Source organism: Rhincodon typus, chromosome 24 (genome assembly GCF_021869965.1).
Source record: "Rhincodon typus isolate 14 chromosome 24, sRhiTyp1.1, whole genome shotgun sequence".
NCBI classification, from domain to species: domain Eukaryota; kingdom Metazoa; phylum Chordata; class Chondrichthyes; order Orectolobiformes; family Rhincodontidae; genus Rhincodon; species Rhincodon typus.
This window is the reverse complement of record NC_063355.1, coordinates 24,316,221-24,337,590: the sequence shown is the minus strand read 5'-3', so window position 1 is coordinate 24,337,590 and position 21,370 is coordinate 24,316,221. Positions and strand designations below refer to the sequence as shown.

Genomic DNA, 21,370 nt, shown 5'->3' with positions numbered 1-21,370 from the left:
GCTCCCGGACCGCCGCCTGACGCCGCGCTCGTCACCGACAGGGTGGGACAGGCGGAAGCGCTGAGAGTGACCGACGCAGAACCAATTTATTCTCGGCGCTTGTTTAGTTGCAGGTTGTAAAATGCCGGTAAGTTTCTCGAAGGGTTTTTATTTAATCCCCCAACACCTCCCTTAACCTTCCTGTATCGGAGCATTCCAAACTCTTACTGAATGGATGTTATTTGGTGGAAGTGAACTGAAAAATGAAAAAAGTGGATGTGAAAAATCAGGAAGTAGGCCGTTTGGGCCTAAGCAAGATTATTTTAAAAAAAAAAATTTGTCTTTTAAATCCAAAAATGTACGTTTGAGAGAACTGTGGATTTTGTCACCTTTAGCTTAATGAAGTGAATTATTTTAATTCTATGATGTTATCTAATGCTAACCTTCACGGGGCATCCTGGATGCGTTTCACTGGAAGTTGTGGTCTGTAATATTGATCTTAACCATCTACGAATAAAATCTTACAATCAGGAATATTTTTGACAGAAATATGCCGGTTGAGACGGTATACTAGAGAAGGACAGCATTTCTAATTGTACTTTTTCTCTCCTCAGGCTTATCATTCAACCCTTATGGATAGTGATGTAAAACTGATTGGAAACATGGCATTATTGCCGCTTAAAACACAATTTAAAGGACCAGCTCCTAAAGAAAGTAAGTTTTGAGATTTGATTTTTTTTTTTAAAAAACTGAATTATACAATACTTGTATCAGTTTGTACAGTTATGCATAGGGCAACTGCTTAAGTATTAGTTTTGTAATTTAAACCAGTTAATAATTGTAGAAACATCTTTCAAAAAAAAGTCTTGGTGCTGGGGAGAAAACACACATTAGTTTACAAATAGACACATTTCCATACAGCAGCGTGGTTGTGATATAAATTACTGCTTAGGGAAATGTATCTTGCATGGGTATATTTATTTTATCATATCTACCATCATTTAGTAATAAAGGGAGTAAAGGTTAAATGTACTCTGCTCTTGTTATGATTTAAGTACCAAATGCACAGGAAGTTTGACAGTGTGTGTTACTCTATTGATAAAATTTGGCTTGTCAAAAGCAGTTTGCCACAGCTGGATTTCTGATTAGCCACATGTAGTGCATGGCTAATGTATTGAAAAATACTCGAATTGAATTGTTAAATGCATTCAAAAATTCTAGTTCAACACATGCAGCATGCAGCTTGCACCCAGCAAACATCAGCTAGGTTCTCTGGAAGGATACTGAAATTTTAAAAAGTAATATTTTTCAGAAACTGTAATGTCACTTTTGGTCACTCTTTGGCCCGGTAACTGTATTTAAGAGTGCTGTTAGTCGACGTATTGGTGTAGGTTATACTGTCATTCAGGTTTTAGAGCATGGAAAGAGGCTCTTAGGCCTACCGTGTCCACGACCATCATCAAACATCATTTATTGTAATGTTCCATTACTTGGTCAGTAGCCCTGCATGCTATATGGCATTTCAAGTGCTCGTCTAAATAGTTTGTAAATGGGTTGAGGGTTCCTGCCTCTGCTACCCTTTCAGGCAGTGAGTACTATATATCCAGAACCCTCTTTGGGGTTGGGTGGAATTTTGCAAACCCCTTTAAACCTTCTGCTCCTTACCTTAGAACTCTGCTTCCTAGTTATGAACCCTTCTACTAAGGGGAAATGTTTCTCCCACTTTTTCCTGGGTGGAGAAAGCTTGAGAGAATAGTGAGGGGAAAGTGCAATTATACTTTTTAAATGTCATGAGGAAGATAAGTTTTTAAAAAAAGTGGGTATCAATGGCTAGGCCAGCATTTATTACCCATCCTTAAGTGCCCTTGAGAAGGTGCTGCTGAGCTGCCTTTCTGAACATTTGCAGTACATGGTATATTGATGCAACAATGATAGGAAGGGAGTTCCAGGATTTTGAACCAGCAGCGATGAAAGGATACTGATATAGTTCCAACAAGAAAGTTCTGCGTCTTGGAGGGGAGCTTACAGATGGGGATACTCCCACATATCTACTGCCCTTGTTTTTCCTAAGGTTAGTCACGTATGGGGGTGGGAGGAGGTGAAAAATTAGCTTAAGGGTGTTTTTTTTTGTACCATCCACCTGATGGCCAAAGAAAGAGCGCCTGTGTGACACTCTAGATGTTGTTTTACATTCTAAGTCAAATGTAACATAAGCTAAAATTACGTAATTTGCAACAGTTAATGACACAAGGCACATATTAGATTAATTGGGGGTGTTCAGCCAAGGAGACCAGACTCTGCATTCTAGTTCAAACCAAGAGGACATGCTTTTTGTTTTGATTGGAACATAGTTGCTTGTAGAAGGAAGACTTAATTGATGATTGGAATGTCTACCTGGATGGGTCAACTTTGAAGTTTGATCAAGGAATAAACTTATTTGGTGCGGGGGTGGGGAGGAGAGGAGAGAGAGGAATCGATGACGAGCGGGCATAGATTTGACATAAGAGACAGGAGGTTTAGAGAAAATGAGAGGAAAAACATTTTGATCCAAAAGGTAAAAACTGAAAGAACTGCGGATGCTGTAAATCACGAACAAAAGCAGAAGTTGCTGGAAACACTCAGCAGGTCTGGCAGCATCTGTGAAGAAAAAATCAGGGTTAACGTTTCAGGTCCAGTGACCCTTGCTCAGAACAGTTCTGAGGAAGGGACACCAGACCTGAATCATTAACTCTGATTTTTTTTCTTGACAGATGCTGCCAGACCTGCTGAGTGTTTCCAGCAACTTCTGCTTTTGACCCAAAAGGTGGTAGGAATCTGGAACTCATTGCCAGTAAGGGTGGTAAAGCCAGAAAACTTCATAACATTTAAGAAGTATTTAAATGTGTACCTGCATTGCCAAGATATTTCAGGCTATAAGCCAGAAGCTTGAAAATGTGGTTGGAATAGTTAGGTGGTGGTGCTTTTTGACTCTGTGGGCCCAAGGGCTGCCTTCTCTGTTATTGACTTCTGTAACTATGACTCTATCTCCCAACAGGGGAGAACAAAATCAAATTGTTAATTTGTTGTTATGCTTAAGGATTTAAGATTTGGTTATCAATAATTATCTTTTCCAGCCAAAGACACTGATGTCATTGATGAAGCAATCTACTATTTTAAGGCAAATGTTTTCTTCAAAAACTATGAAATAAAGGTAGGTTTGTTTCCTGATTTTGTCAATTTTTAAAGATTCTTTCTAAATAAAATACATGAATAATTTGTCATGTATTCAAGGGAATAATGCATCATGTAGTATAACAAAGTGAAATCACTTTGGCACAAAAATAGTGTGATATATGTTTAGACCTGTTTCTGACAGCAGCCGCTATGTCCAAGTATCCTAACTTGTCTTAATGAGCCAGAAGATTGAAAGGAGACTTGCCATGGGTTGTTTTTGTGCACGTTTTACTAACTGATCTGTAAGTTGCATCACTACAGAGCTAAGACAGACTCTCCACTTTCTCTCTACACAGTAAGAATCAAAAAAAGAGAATTTTTCATAAAGATACATAGATAAGAAGCCTGTTAAGTATAAAATATAAAACCATGATATGGCAAAGCAAGTAATTCCTTATTCCTTATAGGAAGTCTACCTTAATTATTCTTAAGTGCTACAAAAAATCAAATTCACTTGCTTAAATACTGATATGTCATCTTGGGCATTTGGCGAGCAGATGTTTTGTTTTGCATTCTTAAATACATTCATATTAAAACTGTACAGTGCTATGGATGTGCCTACAACCAGTGGACTGCAGTTTTTCAAGAAAGTAACTCAGGATCACTCTCCAAGGCAATTAGGGATGGGCAATAAGCAGTAGAAGCAGAATTAGGCCATTTGGCCCATCGGGTCTGCTCTGCCATTCGATCATGGCTGATGTGCTTCTCTGCCCCATTCTCCTGCTTTCTCCCTGTAACCCTTGATCCTCTTTGCAATAGATAGGTTCTTTATTAGTAATCTTAAAGGCGTTCAAAGACTTGACCTGTACAGCCTTGTGCAGCAATGAGTTTCACAGATTCACCACCCTCTGGCTGAAGAAATTTCTCTTCTTCATAGTTTTTAAAGGGTTTTCCTTTCACTCTGAGGCTGTGCCCTTGGGTCCTAGTCTCACCTACTAGTGGAAACATCGTTTCCACGTCCACTGTATCCAGGTCTGTCAGTATTCTGCAAGTGTCAATGAGATTTCCTCCTCATACTTCTAAATTCCATCGAGTACAGACCTGTTAGAGTTATATACAGAGTTATCAACCATTCCTCACATGATAGGCTCTTCAGCTCTGGCATCATTCTTGTAAATATCTTCTGGACCCCCTCCAAAGCTAGCACATCCTTCCTCAGATATGGGGCCCAAAACTGCTCACCAGGAAGGGAAAGGGAAAACAACAGGGAGTATGATGGTAAATAAAAAAGTAAGCAGCAGGTTAGCATGTGTGCAGGAGGGTTTAAGTTCAAGGCAGACTATGAAAGAAGCAAAAAGGAAGGATAACTCAGGAGATATTATTAGAGATGTTGGAAATCATGAGGGTAAGAAAGCTAGCATAAACACACTTTACCTGAATGCTGGTAGCATTCGTAACAAGGTTGATGAGTTAACGGCACAAATCATCGCGAATGAATATGATTTGGTAGCCATTACGGAGACATGGTTACAGGATGGTCACGGCTGGGAGTTAAATATCCAAGGGTACCAGGCTATTTAGAAGGACAGACAGGAAGGTAAGGGAGGTGGTGTAGCTCTGATATTCAAGGACACCATCAGGGCGGGGCTGAGAGATGATATAGGTTCTATGGAGAATGAGGTTGAATCCATTTGGGTGGAAATTAGAAATTCTAAGAGGAAAAAGCCACTGATAGGCGTAGTCTATAGGCCACCAAATAATAACATCACATTGGGACGGGCAATAAACAAAGAAATAACTAATGCCTGTAAAAATGGTATGGCAATTATCATGGGGGATTTTAACCTACATGTAGATTGGTCGAACCAGCTTGGTCAGCGTAGCCTTGAGGAGGAGTTCATTGAGTGTATCCATGATAGTTTTCTTGAACAGTATGTAATGGAACCAACGCAGGAGCAAGCTATCCTAGACCTGGTCCTGTGTAATGAGACAGGAATAATTAATGACCTCATAGTTAGGGATCCTCTTGGAAGGAGTGATCACAGTATGGTTGAATTTAGAATACAGATGGAGAGTGTGAAGATAAAATCCAATACCAGGGTCCTGTGCTTGAACAAGGGGAACTACAATAGAATGAGGGAGGACTTGGCTAAAGTAAACTGGAAACAAAGATTTTATGGTGGGACAGTTGACGAGCAGTGGAGGACTTTCAAAGCAATCTTTCAAAGTGCTCAGCATAAGTATACTCCAGTGAAACGGAAGGACTGTAAGAAAAGGGGTAATCTGCCATGGGTGTCTAAAGAAATAAGGGAGGCTATCAAATTGAAAGAGAAGGCATACAAAGTGGCCAAAAACAGCATGAAACTAGAAGATCGGGAAAACTTTAAAGGTCAACAGAAAGCCACAAAAAGAGCCAAAAGGAAAAGTAAGATAGAACATGAGAAAAAACTAGCACAGAATGTAAAGACAGATAGCAAAAGTTTCTATAAATATATAAAACAAAAAAGAGTGGCTAAAGTAAACATTGGCCGTTTAGAGCATGAGAAGGGGAATTTAGTTATGGGATATGATGAAATGGCCGAGGCATTGAACAGGTATTTTGTATCGGTCTTCACAGTGGAGGACACTAATAACATGCCAGTAATTGACAAAGAGACGAAGGTAGGTGAGGACCTGGAAACAATCATTATTACGGAAGAGGTAGTGTTGGGCAAGCTAATGGAGCTAAGGATCGATAAGTCTCCTGGCCCTGATGGAATGCATCCCAGGGTACTAAAAGAGATGGCGGGAGAAATAGCAGCTGCACTGGCGGTAATTTTCCAAAATTTGCTGGACTCTGGGGCAGTCCCAGCAGATTGGAAAACAGCAAATGTGACACCACTGTTTAAAAAGGGAAGTAGACAAAAGATGGGGAATTATAGACCGGTTAGCTTAACCTCTGTAGTGGGGAAGATGCTTGAGTCTATTATCAAGGAAGAAATAGCAAGGCGTCTTGATAGAAATTGTCCTGTTGGGCAGACGCAGCATGGGTTAATGAAGGGCAGGTCATGCTTGACAAATCTTTTGGAATTCTATGAAGACATTACGAGCGAGGTGGACAATGGAGACCCAGTGGATGTGGTGTACCTAGACTTCCAAAAGGCCTTTGACAAGGTGCCGCACAAGAGGCTACTGCATAAGATAAGGATGCGAGGCATTAAGGGTAAAGCATTAGCATGGATAAAGGATTGGTTGACTAACAGGAAGCAAAGAGTGGGGATAAATGAGTGCTATTCTAGCTGGCAGTCAGTGACTAGTGGTGTGCCTCAGGGATCGGTGTTGGGACTGCAATTATTTACAATTTATATAGATGATTTGGAGTTGGGGACCACGTGTAGGGTGTCAAAGTTTACAGATGACACTAAGATGAGTGGCAAAGCAAAGTGTGCAGAGGACTGTGAAACCTTGCAGAGGAACATAGATATATTGAGTGAGTGGGCAAAGGTCTGGCAGATGGAATACAATGCAAATAAATGTGAAGTCATACATTTTGGTAGGAGTAATAGTAAAAAAGATTATTACTTGAATGGTAAAAAGTTGCAGCATGCTGCTATGCAGAGGGACCTGGGTGTCCTTGTGCATGAATCACAGAATGTAGGTCTGCAGGTACAACAAGTAATTAGGAAGGCAAATGGAATTTTGTCCTTCATTGCTAAAGGGATTGAAATAAAAAGCAGAGAGGTTATGTTGCAGCTGTACAAGGTGCTGGTGAGGCCACACCTGGAGTACTGTGTGCAGTTTTGGTCTCCTTACTTGAGAAAGGATGTACTGGCACTGGAGGGGGTGCAAAGGAGGTTCACTAGGTTGATTCTGGCGTTGAAGGGGTTGGCTTATGAGGAGAGACTGAGTAGATTGGGATTATATTCATTGGAATTCAGAAGATTGAGGGGGGATCTTATAGAAACATATAAAATTATGAAGGGAATAGATAAGATAGAAGTAGAGAGGATGTTTCCACTGGCAGGTGAAGCTAGGACGAGGGCATAGCCTCAAGATTAGAGGGAGCAGATTTAGGACTGAACCGAGAAGGCATTTCTTCACCCAGAGGGTTGTTAATCTATGGAATTCCTTGCCCAGTGAAGTAGTTGACGCTACTTCAGTAAATGCTTTTTAAAAAAAAATAGATTTTTTTTGAACAATAAAGGAATTAAGGGATACAGTGAGAATGCGGGTAAGTGGATCTGAGTCCACGAAAGGATCAGCCATGATCTTATTGAATGGCGGAGCAGGCTCGAAGGGCCAGACAGCCTACTCCTGCTCCTAGTTCTTATGTTCTTATATTCCAAATGTGGTCTGACCAGGGCCTTGTACAGCCTCAGTAGTATACCTCTGCTCTTGCATTCCAGTCCTTTTGAAATGAATGCTAACATTGCATTTGTCTTCCTAACTGCAAATGAGCCTAAAGGTTAACCATAAGAGAATTCTGAACTAGGACTCCTAAGTCCCTTTTGTGCTTCAGATTTCTGAAGCACATTCACCATTTAGAAAGTAGACTGTGCTTCTATTCTTCTTACCCAAGTCCATAACCTCACACTTTGTATTTCATCTCCCATTTCTTTGTCCAGTCTCCTAGCCTGTCCAAGTCCTTCTGCAGTCTCCCCACTTCCTCAACACTACCTGTCCCTCCACCTATCATAGTGTCATCTGCAAACTCAGCAACAATACCCTCAGCTCGTTCATCCAGATCATTAATGCATAACATAATTAGTTGTGGTCCAAGCACCGAGCCCTGTGGAACTCCACTAATACTGGCAGCCATTCTGAAAAAGCCCTTTCCTCCCCACTCACTGCCTTCTGCCAGTCATCCACACCAATGTTAACACCTTGCCCCAAACACTACTGACTCATTTAGCAGCTTCCTGTGCGGCGCTTTGTCAAAGGTGTTCTGGAAATCCAAATAGATTACGTCCACTGGCTCTCTTCTGTCTAACTTGCTTGTTAGCTCCTCAATCTTCTTGACAAAGCTGTGCTGACTCAGCCATATTTTACCATGCACTTCCAAGTACTCTGCAATCTCATCCCAAATAACGGACTCTTAAATCTCACCAATGACTGACCTCAGGCTAACTGGCCTATAATTTCTCGTCTTCTGCCTCCCTACCTTTTTAAACAGTTGTAACGTTAGCAATTTTTCATTCCTCCAGGACCCTCCTTGACTCCAGTGATTCCTGAAAGATCATCAAAAATGCCCCCACAATCTCTTCAGCTATCTCCTTCAGAATCCTGGGGCGTAGTCCCTCCGGTCCGGGTGATTTATCCGCCTTCAGACCTTTCATCTTTTCTCGCATCTTCTCCCTAGTAATGGCCACTGCACTTATCTCTGCCCCCTAACTGACCTTAAAGTTCTGGTATACGTTTGGTGTCTTCCACTGTGAAAACTGATGCAAAGTACCTGTTCAGTTTCTCTGCCATTTTTGGTCCTCAAAACTATGTTTCTAGTCTCATTTTGCAGTGGTCCAATGTCCATTCTTGCCTCTCTCTTACCATCTTAGATATCTTACAAAAAATTGCAGTCGTCTTTCATTATTATTAGCCAGCTTACCCTCCTGTTTCATCGTCCCCAACTCCCCCTTATTGCTTTTTCAGTTGTCCTCCACTGGTATTTAAAGGCTTCCCACTAATCTTCACCACATTGTATGTTTTCTTTTATGCTATCCTGACATCCCTTGTCAGCCATGGTTGCCTTGTTCTCCCCTTAGTATGTTTCTTCTTCCTTGGGATGAATTTCTGCTGTGCTTCCTGAATTATCTTCAGAATCTGTTGTCATTGCTGTTCCACCATCTTTCCTATGTTCCCCTCATGTCTTTATAGCTAGCTTTACTCAATTGTTAATACCATTACATCTGATTCCAGCTTCTGCCTCGCAAACTGCAGAGTGAATTTTATTATGTTGTAGTCACTGCCCCCAAGAGGTTCATTCACCTTCAGCCCCCTAATCAAGTTTGCCTCATCACTAAATCCACAATTTCCTGTTCCCTAGTGGGTTCTACCTCGGCTGCTCCAAAAACTCATCGTGTAGACATTTCACAAATTCTTTTTCTTGGGATACGCTACCAAGCTGATTTTTCCCAGTTTGCCTGCATATTGAAGTCCCTCATGATTATTGTAATAGTGCCTTTCTTACATGCCTTTTTCTTTCTCCTGATTTTATTTTCTGCTGTACAACCTGTCTACTGCTAGGGGGCCCATGCATAACTCCCATCTTGTAAATGCTGGCCTAGTCAGTAACATTCACTTTGCATGAACAAGTGAAAGGATACTTGACAGTTTTACTTGTACTACTTGCTTATGGTTTAATGGGAGTTATTTTAAAAATTAGCATTGTTCATTATAATTCTGTACTATTCCACCAAATTTGTGAAGGATAGATTTTTTTTTTTGCTCGGTAGACATTAAGGGTTGTGGAAGCAAGATAGATAACTATTTATAAAACCATGAGGGGCATAGATAAGGTGAAGAGCAAAAATGTTTTCCCTAGGGTGGGGGAGTTCAAAAATAGGGAGCACTTTTTAAGGTGAGAGGAGAAAGATTTAAAAGGGACCTGATGGGCAACTTGTTCATATATGCAGTGGTTCATATGTGGAATGAACTGTCAAGAGGAAGTAGTTGATGCAAGTGCAATTACAACATTTAAAGACTTAGACAGGTACCTGTCTAGGAAAGGTTTAGACGGATATTGGCCAAATGCAGGCAAGTGGGAGTGGTTTAGTTTGGGAAACTTGGTCAGCAAAGACTAGTTGGACTGAAGGGTCTGTTTCTGTATTGTGTATCAATGACTGAGTTAAACCATGATCTAATTGAATAATGGAATAAGCTCATGGGGTTGAATGATTCCTGTGTCCCACCATTTTAAGGCTGCATGTGAAATATTCAACTAACAAGCTGTTCTTTTTTGTAGAATGAAGCTGACAGAACCTTGATTTATATCACCCTCTATATTACTGAGTGCCTCAAAAGATTACAAAAGGTAAGAAAAGTACTGTTTTTATAAAATGCCACTAACTTTCACTTGACTTGCTCTGTCAGCTGTTAAAGTTGATAGGCAGACTAGCTATTATGGTGTTACTCCAGCCAGTTCCACCCAGCAGATGTGTGATCTGAAGACTTTGCTTTATAGCTGGATTCAGGAAATTTAGTTCAGTGAGGCAGAATGGTGGTTAGAATGTTTCTGCTACACTAAGTATTTGCATGAAAAGCTTTTACAAATATGGAAGAAAAATAGAAGCAGCCCTCATTAATGGTGAGGCTGTCCTACTTTTTCACACATGGTGAATTGTGAGCTAATAGTTTTTTTCTGAAAATGGCATGCATTTCATCTCTTACTCGCTTCAGGATTATTTTGGTATGTGACCAAGCTTTTCATTTTGTTTTTTTCTTTATTTTACACAGTGCAATTCCAAAAATCAAGGAGAGAAGGAAATGTATACCTTGGGGATAACTAACTTTCCCATTCCTGGAGAGCCAGGCTTTCCTCTTAATGCCATGTATGCAAAACCAGGACACAAGCAGGAAGATGGTATGAGGAAGCAGCATCATTCAAATCAAATAATCTATTATTAAAGGACAGAAAAACATAATTAGTCAATTTTTTCAACTACATATTTTTATTTTAAAAATAAATTACAGGATGCTCATCATGCCTCTGTCACAAGTAAATTTTATGCTGATTTAAGCTTAGTTCCACATTATGATTGAAAAATACTTAAGCCATTGAAATTAAAATTTAGCTTTGTGGTTCGGAATCCTTTTTAATTTCTCGATTTATGCTCTTAGTCAATTCAAGTTGTGCACTTTCTCTGAGAAATAAAAACCCTTTCTCTGCTTCTAGGAATTTACTAGAGAAGCTCTGAAATTGACCAGTGAAATGTAGGAATGGGGCTTTGTAAATGTTCCTGTTGGAAGTTTTCTCTCAGTCCTTTCTGTTCTCTGTCACTGTAATTGTGATTGATGCTAGGAGCTCAGTGTCAATGGGGATGATTAAACCTGAATCCCTCCATTATGTGATGTATATGTTAGTAGTCCAGTGTGTTGTGGCACGCTTTTCACACAAAATATAAATGAACCTTATATTTTGTAGATTGAGTGTATGTCTTTGCGTGTGATCTAATTTTGCCCAAAATAAATCCTTTGGTTCTAACTTTGAAGGATTCAGGAATTTTAACTGTTTTGCCTTGAACAAAGGTGAGATGCTTAATGTACTTTACATTGAGATTTGGCAGTTGAATATAATTTATAATGCGTGTCCTGACAATTGATTATTCATGGTCGTGTGTAATCTGGTTACTTTTTCAGAGATGATGAGGGGTTATTTGCAGCAGATCAGGCAAGAGACTGGACTGAGACTTTGTGAAAAAGTGTTTGATCAACAGACAGACAAACCCAGCAAGGTAAGCAGCTGTATTTTGGACTTTAAATTATGACTGTCATTTATATTTGCTTCTTGCCTAAAAGATTAAAGCAGTAAATTAATTGCCACAAAAAAGTTAACCATAGCTGTTGGTTTTAAAGGACATGTTAGAATCCTTCCAGGAAAGTGATACAGTACAGGACTGTGTTCCAGAGGGCTGACTGGGAGTTTGTGAGACTAGGCTAAATGGACCAATGGTTTTCTCCTGTCTGGACTTTCTTTTAACACGTTCTTCTTGTTGAGTTCTCAGCCCAAAGGCAGGTCAGTTGATGCAGTACTGCAATCTCCGTTAGGAGGCAAGGTCTATCTGAGCTGGAATTGGGAATAAATTTAGTGCTGTTGGTACCAATTTAAACCCCACTCGCTATGCAGTTATCTGCCCCCAAAGAAGTCTAAATCACTCCCCTTACCATTTGCTGTTGGTATTGTTTGGAAGGAATTTCAGATTGCTATTCAATCTGTTTAGCCAAGTTATGAATGCACTTTGCTTAACCACCAAGTCATGGGGTGGGACTTGAAAATAGAGATCAAGCTCAGAGGCAGGGACAAACCTCCTATGTTTAAAAAAAATACAGGGCTCCATTTGGTTTGGTTCATTAGAGTGACATTGTACTTATTCAGTGCCAACAAGACAAATATTTATACATGCTATCCTAGGAAGAGGCTGCCACTAAAACAAAATGAGTGATTCAATCAATTCAAACTGCATCTTGATTAAATGAACCATGTCCTATAGTGCCTATCAGTGATGGGAAGCAATAAGACATGTTGGTTTTAGACTGGATCATAGTTTCATCTAATATTACTGTGCTTCCCAAATCCACATTAATTTATAAGCCCCACTTTTTTTTTAGAAAGCATCTGCCGTGAATAACATATTAAACTTAACTGTAAAATGTAACACTCATAACTTACCTCAGCAGCAATTTATTAAATTGAATGAATGACCTATGTGTTCTACTAAACTTTAAATTTGCTTCAATATTTACCTTTTTTGAAAAATATTTATGGACTTGTTTTGATATTTTTTGCAGTTACTGTGTGAGGTGACATGGTAAATGATTTCTCTAGTGACCTAATGGTTTATTTTTAACAGGAGTCTTTTGTTTGAATACAAGCAGTATTCAAATTTAAGCTGTTTCTGAAAGTGGTGGTAGACAAGGTGTTTAATAAGTCAGAGATAGTAGGAACTGCAGATGCTGGAGAATCTGAGATAACAAGATGTAGAGCTGGACGAACACAGCAGGTCAAGCAGCATCAGAGGAGCAGGAAAACTGACGTTTCGGGCCTAGACACTTCTTCAGAAAATGACCCTCTGTTTAATAAGTCAAGTGGTTTTAAATAACCATTGGGAAATTTGGAATAATTTCTCTTTAACATTACTAAATATTATCAAGCATATGATAAACTTAAGTGTATTTTTCTTTATAATAAATGCTACAATATATCTTGACAGTGGTGAGACCACACGTGGGGTACCTATGGTTTTGATCTCTTTTATATAAGGAGTGATAAACTTGCATTACTAGTGGTTGAGAGAAGATTCAGGAACTTGATTCCTGGGATGAAAGGGTTACCTTGCGAGAAAAGATTGAGCATGTTGGGCTTGTATTTGTTGAAATTTAATAGAATGAATGATGATCTTATTGAAATATGAGATTCTGAGGGGCCTTGACACGGTAGATACAAAGAGGAGGTTTTCCCTCATTTTGGGGCATCTTGAACTAGGGGCAGAGTTTCAATAAATGGGTTTCCCATTTAACACACAAATAAATCCTTCTCTTGGGAGGGTATTAATCTTTGGAATTCTGTACTCCAGGTGCAGTGGTAGCTAGGTATTGCCTAATTTAGCCTCAGATATATTCAGACATTTGATCTACACGGAAGTCCAGGTTTTGGGGAACAGTAGCAAAATGGAATTAAGGTCACAGTCATATCAATGATGACCTTATTGAATTACAGAACAGATTTGAGGGACCAAATGGTCTATTCCTGCTCCTGTTTCTTACGTTAAATCATCTTGTTTGAAACGTCTGACATCTTCAACATCCCATTGGAGAACATTTTTCTCTTGAATTTTGGGATGATGAGAACGTACTATATTTGGTGAGAAGATGGCTGATGAGATGCAGAAAAGATTTGTTTCTGTAATTTTCAATGGGACTTGACCTTTGCAAACCTACTACTTCACTGAATACGTTTTAAATTTATTCATGGGATTTTGGCATACTGGCTAAGCTAGCATTTATTACTCTATCACTAATTGCGTGGAGGACAGTTAAGATGCAACTACATTGCTGTGGTTCTAGAGTCACATATAGGCCAGACTAGGTAAGGATGGCAGATCAATAATTTTAGAATCTGAACACTACCTTCTACAACCTTTTACCTGCCTTCACACCCCAGGCCCTATCATGGCTGTGCTGAAAGCAGCCCATGTCAACCCATTTTCACCTACTTATGGTCCCCATTTATTAGCTTTTCTTTCTCCCTATCCTATTATAATCCAAGCCTTTGCCTAACTGTTGTTCTCCCTCTGGGCTCTATCTCTGACTATCTGCTCACCCCCACCCCCAATTCTTTAGCAAATATGCCACCTTTTCCGAGCTACTGTCAGTTAAGAAGAAGATTCACTGGACTTAACACTCTGCTTTCTCTCCATAGAAGCTTCCAGACCTATGAGTTTCTCCAGCAATTTCTGTTTTTAAGAATGGCAGATTTCCTTTCCTAAAGAACATTAGTGAACGAGTTGGGTTTTTACAACAATCGACAGTCAAATGATCGTTTTTTTTTAAATAGCCTCAGAACATTAACCTGGATTTTGATTACTAGTCCAGTGGCATTACCATTCTGCCTCCACCTCCCTGTGATGTATCTGTATTATCTTGCAGGTTTTTTCAGAAATTAGTTTTTTTTTTAATGGTGTGGACACCCATATGCAGGAAATGGGTTGAAACTTTACAGGTTTATTTCATGCTGTACCATTACAAATGTGTTTTAATTTTATAACCCCTGGATATAACTGTGCCTGGGTAAAAATGTTGTATTAGCTGCCACCCAGTCCTTTTGTTTTTGCATTATGTTTAAATATAAGCTTTTTATTTTTCTTGAATAATTATATAAATAAAATTAATTGTTTGCATTGTTTCCAAAATCTATTGTATTAACCAGTTTTGTCAATTTTTTGCCATTAGTTTATAGAGAAGTAGTTGGTGATAGAGTTCTTCATTTGTTTATCAGTAGATACTAACATTGTCTGGGAGGCTTTATCCTAAGCTTTCTCTTTCTCTAATGTCTGCAAATCCTTCAGAGTGATGTCTTTTTTTTTTGTCCTGCCCCTAATCCAAGTGAACAAAGTGCAGTACTGAAATTAGATAAGCACAGTACTGGAATTGAACCTAAGATGCTGGTGATTCTGAGTATTTAATATGCTTATAAATAATGCTTGCCTAAAATTTTTCTGAAGTTTGCAGATCAGAATATTGAAACCTCTGTAGACTTCTACAATTTTTTTAGAATGTGGATTTCAGGTCCTTTTATGATACTGCAATCCACAGAAAATCTGGAAGATATTTTACGTTTTTGATGGAGTTGTCTGAGGGCTACAAATCTTGTCAGAAATCAGAATAGTTCTTCCTTCATTTAAGAGTGGTTTCTGATGGGATTAAAGGAGGAGCTATACTGACATTGTTTCCTTTTCCAAACTAAATGGCAAATTTAGGGAATGTTAAGATGAAGAATTAAGAATAATTGCAATATACTATGTATAAAAAAATTATTTCTCAGCTAGACTTTTATATGATAGATGTCTCATCTCAGGTGAGGAGACTTTGTCTACCTGATTTTATTATATTGTGTTCTGCTCAATTTTTAAGAGGATCATTTATGCACTAATGAAATCACCTGTAGCTAACTCCTACAAAAGGAGGATGGTTTATTTAGGCTGTATTTTTTTAAAAATGGGGCTTGTAGGGGAAGATGATGTTCTCTGGTCGACTCTTCTCTTTTCCAATTCATGGTTGCAGATGATATGATTTTAAACTAGCCAGAATGGCACAAATTTTTAACATATTGTTTTTTTTTCTTCTTTTTAGTGGTGGACATGTTTTATAAAGAAGCAATTCATGAACAAAAGCCTGTCAGCACCAGGACATTAACATCACAAAAAAGTGCAACAACTGAAACACCATACAGACATGACATGCAGCAAGATGTACAAAATTTTTGCCTTGTTTCATATAATTTTATACTGGGTTTGGATATAATAAAGTAGTATCATTCTGAAGAGCATTTTTTAAAATGTGAAGACTATTAAATGCTTGGCATGGTATAATTTACTTGAGAGCTTCTTACTTTGTGCCTAAATGGTGATCAGTAAATCTGATGTTCATGATATTTCAAAGCTGTACCCCAATTCCCAGTTACTATTGTCATCACATTGCATGTTATTGCATCAGTATATAAACTGATGGTGCTTGCTGAACAATATTAGTATTAACGGTATTGGTATTTTTCTCCTGTGACTGGTAGTAGAATACTATCAGTTGTAGCTTATAATAATGTTCATTTTCTGCTGTGTAACACAATTTTCTCAGCTGTAAGAAGTGAAAAAAAATCAGAACCTTCTTCATTGCCAAGCTTTAATACAGATTAAGCTTGCTTTCCATATTTTGGCAAAAATTGATGTTAATTGTTTTCTTTTTTTAAAAGAAAATGGACAAATAAAATCTTTGGACATCGAATGGACCTTGCTGACATCATTCATGAAATGGCAGTTGATGACAGGACAGCTGGACATTGTAATAAAAATCATTTTAATAGATCAATATATAAATAACTCAATTCCTGATTTAATTAGTGGTATAAGGAATTGAATACATTCATTTGTCAAAACTGCTGTGTGGCAGTAATAGCACATTAACCTGTTATACATAACTAAATATTGAAGTCTTTCTTGATGCCATTCAGTATGGCTGATAGGGTTCAGTACAAGTGTTGCACTTCAGGAATACTATGGGGAAAACAATTTACCATTGTCATAACCCCTCTAAGGCTCCAGGGAAATCACTAATTAATCTCCCTCTGGTGCTAGAGTATGACTTACCCTTGGTAACTGGCAATGGTCTGCCCAGCTGGAACTGATCACCTGAGACTTTTTACAGCCCATGTCTCAGTCTCTGTACTGCAATTGGTCAACACATTCAGCTGTTAACCAAAAGGTTGGTGATTTGAAACCACCCAGTGATGGAGCCTCCACTGTTCCCTCTCCCATCAGCTTTCTTTGGGGAAGCATAACCTAGTGGTATTATTGGTAGATTGGTAGACTGTTAGACTGGTGGAATTTGAATTAAATAAAAATCTTGAATTAGGAATCTAGTGTTGACATGAAAAGTTGTCAATTGTAAAAGCCCATTGGTTTCACTAATACACTTCAGGGAAGAACATCTGCCAAGCTTACCTTGTCTGGTCTATATCTGCCTCCCAACTGTAGCAATGTGGTTGATTCTTACCTGCCCTCGGCAATAAATGCTGGCCCAACCAGTGACACCCGCAACCTGTCAATGATTAATGAAAAACTCGTGTGGCGCAGAGGTAGAGTCCCTACTCCTGAACCAGGATGCCTGAGTTCAAGTCCCACCCACTCCAAAGGTGTGTAATGACATCTCTGAACAGGTTGATTAGAAAAGTAGGGCCTGTGTGAAGGGGTCGCTTATGGTGCAGTGGTAGTGTCCCTAGTCCTGGACCAGGAGACCTGGGTTCAAGTCCCACCTGTTTCAGTGGTGTGTAATAAGATCTCTGAACAGGTTGAATAGGAAAATAAAAATAGGGCCCGTGTGAGAGGGCTTTTGTGGCACAGTGGTAGTGTCCTCATCACTGAACCAGAAGATTTACGTTCAATTCCCATCTGCTCCAGATGTATGTAATAATACCACTGAACAGGTTGATTAGAAAATATATAAAGCATTAGTAGTGCCCCTACATTTGAGCCGAGAGACCTGGGTTCAAGTCTTACCTGTTCCAGAGGTTTGTCATAACATCTCTGAACAAGTTGATGGAAATATCTGTACTGTGCCTCTGTAATTCATATAAGAAAAATAAACCTAACACAAAACATAAAGGCTTTTGTGGTGCAGCAGTAGTGTCCCCAGCAATGGGTCCGCAAAACTGTCTATCTTGGGTTGGCCTCGCCTATGTACGCCACGAGCAGTGGCTCTATTTTGGTGTTCAACAATATACTATGCTCTTTTGCAGTCAGGTTTCTTGAATTATTTTGAAAAATGTTAGAGACCTTGCTGTCTGCATGTCCTTTAAAGCAAAGTAAGTTAATGGTTTAAAAAAAATCTTACTTTGCTTTTATAAACTTAAGTACCAGAAAATTGGTAGAATGTGATTCCATTATTTTAAATGGAGATGGACAGGTCTAAGATTGGGAATATATAGGGTTACAAACAAAAAGCATAGGTATGGGACTTAGCACTACTGCTCATTAAAACATCTGGCATTGGCATAAGTTAGATAATATCTTGTACAGTGTTAAGATGTCAATGTTTGGCTTTATATAGCACAGCACCAAGTCCCAAAAATTACATTTACAATCCAAAGTCTTTGTAGCTCAAAATTTCCTTGCTGTTAGTTTGTTCTGCATTTTAACTGTTTTTGCTGATAGGATATAGCAACTATTTTGGTAACTATTAAACCATTGATAGGGATCCATACTTTTAAATTCCCACAAAGCTGCCCAACAGATTAAAAGTACAAAAAAAAACTGCGATGCTGGAAACCTGAAACAAAAGTAGGAACTGCTGGAGAACCTCAGCACGTCTGGCAGCATGATTCTGAAACACTAACTTTGCTTTCTCTGCACAACTGATCTGCAGCACTTTCTTCACCTGATCACCTCTTCAAAAAAAAACTACCTTTACCAAATCCATGATGTCTGACTTGAACAACTGAGATTCTCCAGCAATTCCTGTTGTTGTTTCAGAATAAAAGTGTACTCTCATACACTGATGGTAGTTTAGCACAGGAAATGCTTACATTTATGACTCATTGTGACATAAGCTTTATTCCTCATTATCCAGCTGAGTAAATATTCATAAGGTTACATGTACTGTATGAGTGTTCAGAGCGATATCAGTTTAGTCACCTACAGTTGATATTGCAGATAAGTTTGCACATAATTTTTGTTAAAATAGAAAACTGTGCTGATTTTATAATCTTTAAGACTAAAACAGATTAACATAGTAAGTATAATCAGCCAGGCGGTCAGAAGAGGATTACAATTAAATCTAGTGTTTATGTAGCACTTTTGATGTAGAAAATGTTTCGGTATGTTTATTTGGTTTAGAGAAATTGTTAATTGACCTAGAAACTCAGTCAGAGAGATTGGCTTTAAGGAGGATCTTTGAGAGAGGCTGAGGGAATTCCAGATTTAAACGATTAAAGGCACTGTAACTGATAGTGGGGGAAATACAAGAGTTCACTGAAGTTGTTGCTGATCCAGTTTCCTCAGATTGGCATGATCGGTTTTTGTCCCCGCAATTCTCCCAGTCATGTTCCAAGTATTATCTGGGAGTTGTTACCTATGGGATAAACACTTTCCTGTAACTCTGTTTCTAAAACTGGCTGCCAGGGGATGAATAAAATTATAATGGATAGGAACCATCACTATAATTTAGCAATTCTTAACAGTGTATCTTATAATCTTTCTGATCTCGTGTAACCAATATTCCCAGTACTATCATATTTTATGTATGCATTGTAATTTACTCATTCAACTTTGAAGCTGGTTTACTCATTGTTTCATACCATTGCTAGTTGTAATTAATGGTACTCATTAATCCATCTTATTTCTTACCCTTCCTTTTGAATTGGTCAGTCCTATGAAGGAGACTGATTCAGGTTTGAAAGAAGCATCTATGAGAATGCTTGGGCACGAAGGAAGGAATTTAATTGTGTAAAATGAAGGTATGTAAAGATGAATACTCCATATTTCATCAGTTATTGTAAGATAGAAATAGAAATGTGCATGTAGGTATACTAGAGGAGGTGGATGGAATAATTGTTACACCACATTAAAAGAAATTGTTTTGAAATAAACAAGAAAAACATAAGATGGAAAAGTCACTAGGTCCTGATGGGAAGCTGTGGCCACGTGCAGATTGTGTTGAAAAGTAACCAGTAGTTAAGGATAAACCAATTAACTGGACAGTAAAGTGAGTTATGGGTAACCCTAAAACTCCATAATCCAAGATCATATTAGAGTCCGTGTAGAAATCCAACAGTTGTTCAAGTCAGACATCATGGATTTGGTAAAGGTAGATTTTTTTTGAAGAGGTGATCAGGTGAAGAAAGTGCTGCAGATCAGTGTACATGGATCTCAGGTCTAAGAGGCTTGTAGAAAAGGTATTTTCAGGCATATAATACAAGGGAAAATGTTGTGACATGAAATACATGTTGGATGAAGTGAATATACTTGAATCTTTTAAATCAATTCATTAAATGCAAGCGTTGCTAGCCTCAGCCGTATTTGTTGCCCATCACTGATTACTCTGGAGGAGATGGGTGACCTATCTGGTGATTCCAGGAATCATTGCTGGGTACATATTTGTTCTTTAATATGTGGGGATGATTTAGACTTGAGCAGGATACAAAATGCTTTTACCTTTTCTGTGTGTCTTCAGCTAATTTTAAGGACTTGCTGACAGGAGGATTACAACAGTACAGAATGTTTGAAACATCAGTTGCAATTGAATATGGATAAATGGGAGGTAATTTCCATTGGGAAATGATGAAAAGAAGTTCACGTTCGGTGGTTTGAGCATGGATGAGTACAGACACCTAGAATTTCAATTTGTTAATCTAGAAGAGTAAGGCTAAGGCTAAGTAGATATAATTATGAACTAGGCTAACAGCATTTCAAAATATTATGGCAGAGGCAAAGAGGACAAGAGAAAAAATTATAGTAAATCTGTACAAAATATTAGGCCACAGTGATGGGTACAGCTTTGGATACCACAGAAGATATATAATGTAGATTTACTAGAGTGAGGTTGCGTTGGGAAAGTACTTAGAAACGAGTTATTGGGACTAATTCTACTTGAGCAAAAACGTGTTTTTTTTTTTTTAAAAATGAAGGGTTTTGATTTTTTAATACGAAAAAAGCTTTGTCTGTTTTGGGATTAGAACATGTGGCCTATAAATTTAAAATAATCATTGAAGAAAGCACATTTCTTTAGTGGTGGGTTGCTAAAGTATGAAATGTTTGTCACAGTGTTTAAGGCAGATACTGTTATAACTTAAATTTTTCTTTCAAATTTTAATGGAAAAGACAGAGACATTGGGATTAATTTTGTATTGCTTCAGCAAATATCCACATACAGAATAGACTGAATAGCCCCATTCTATGTTGTAAATGTTTATGGTACATTTCTTTGGAAATAGTGAGTTGTTTTTTTAAAAGCTGGTGTATGTCCAGTATAATTCCAGCAGTGTCTATTCTTTTAAATTCTAGAGTTCAGTGTGTTACAGATTTGCTGTTGTTTAAGCACCTTGTTCATTCTCATGTTCATCTTGTTCCATGGATTTGTTATTCAGTCACATTCTAAAATCTTCTGCCAGGTTTATAACTAAAGCTTCTATTTAGCAAGTTAGTGGAATATGACATATTTGCAACTTTAAAAAGAAACAAGTGACAAAGTTCAGATCGTGTCTGAGCACAGTAACAAAATATCAAAGAGAAAAATCTACAACAGAAAAACAACTAGGTTCTATCAGTCAAGAAATGTGAAA

General features: G+C 38.4%; 1 protein-coding gene across 1 annotated transcript; it reads left to right on the top strand.

Moving 5' to 3' along the window:
• arpc3 (actin related protein 2/3 complex, subunit 3) lies at window positions 1–16,320 on the top strand. The gene is made up of 7 exons (XM_020510702.2): window positions 1–127; window positions 594–693; window positions 3,093–3,169; window positions 10,070–10,138; window positions 10,561–10,687; window positions 11,464–11,558; window positions 15,673–16,320. The coding sequence occupies exons 1-7, from the start codon at window positions 122–124 to the stop codon at window positions 15,733–15,735; spliced, it is 537 nt and encodes a 178-aa protein (XP_020366291.1). The 5' UTR covers window positions 1–121; the 3' UTR covers window positions 15,736–16,320.
• Window positions 16,321–21,370: the final 5,050 nt, after the last annotated feature.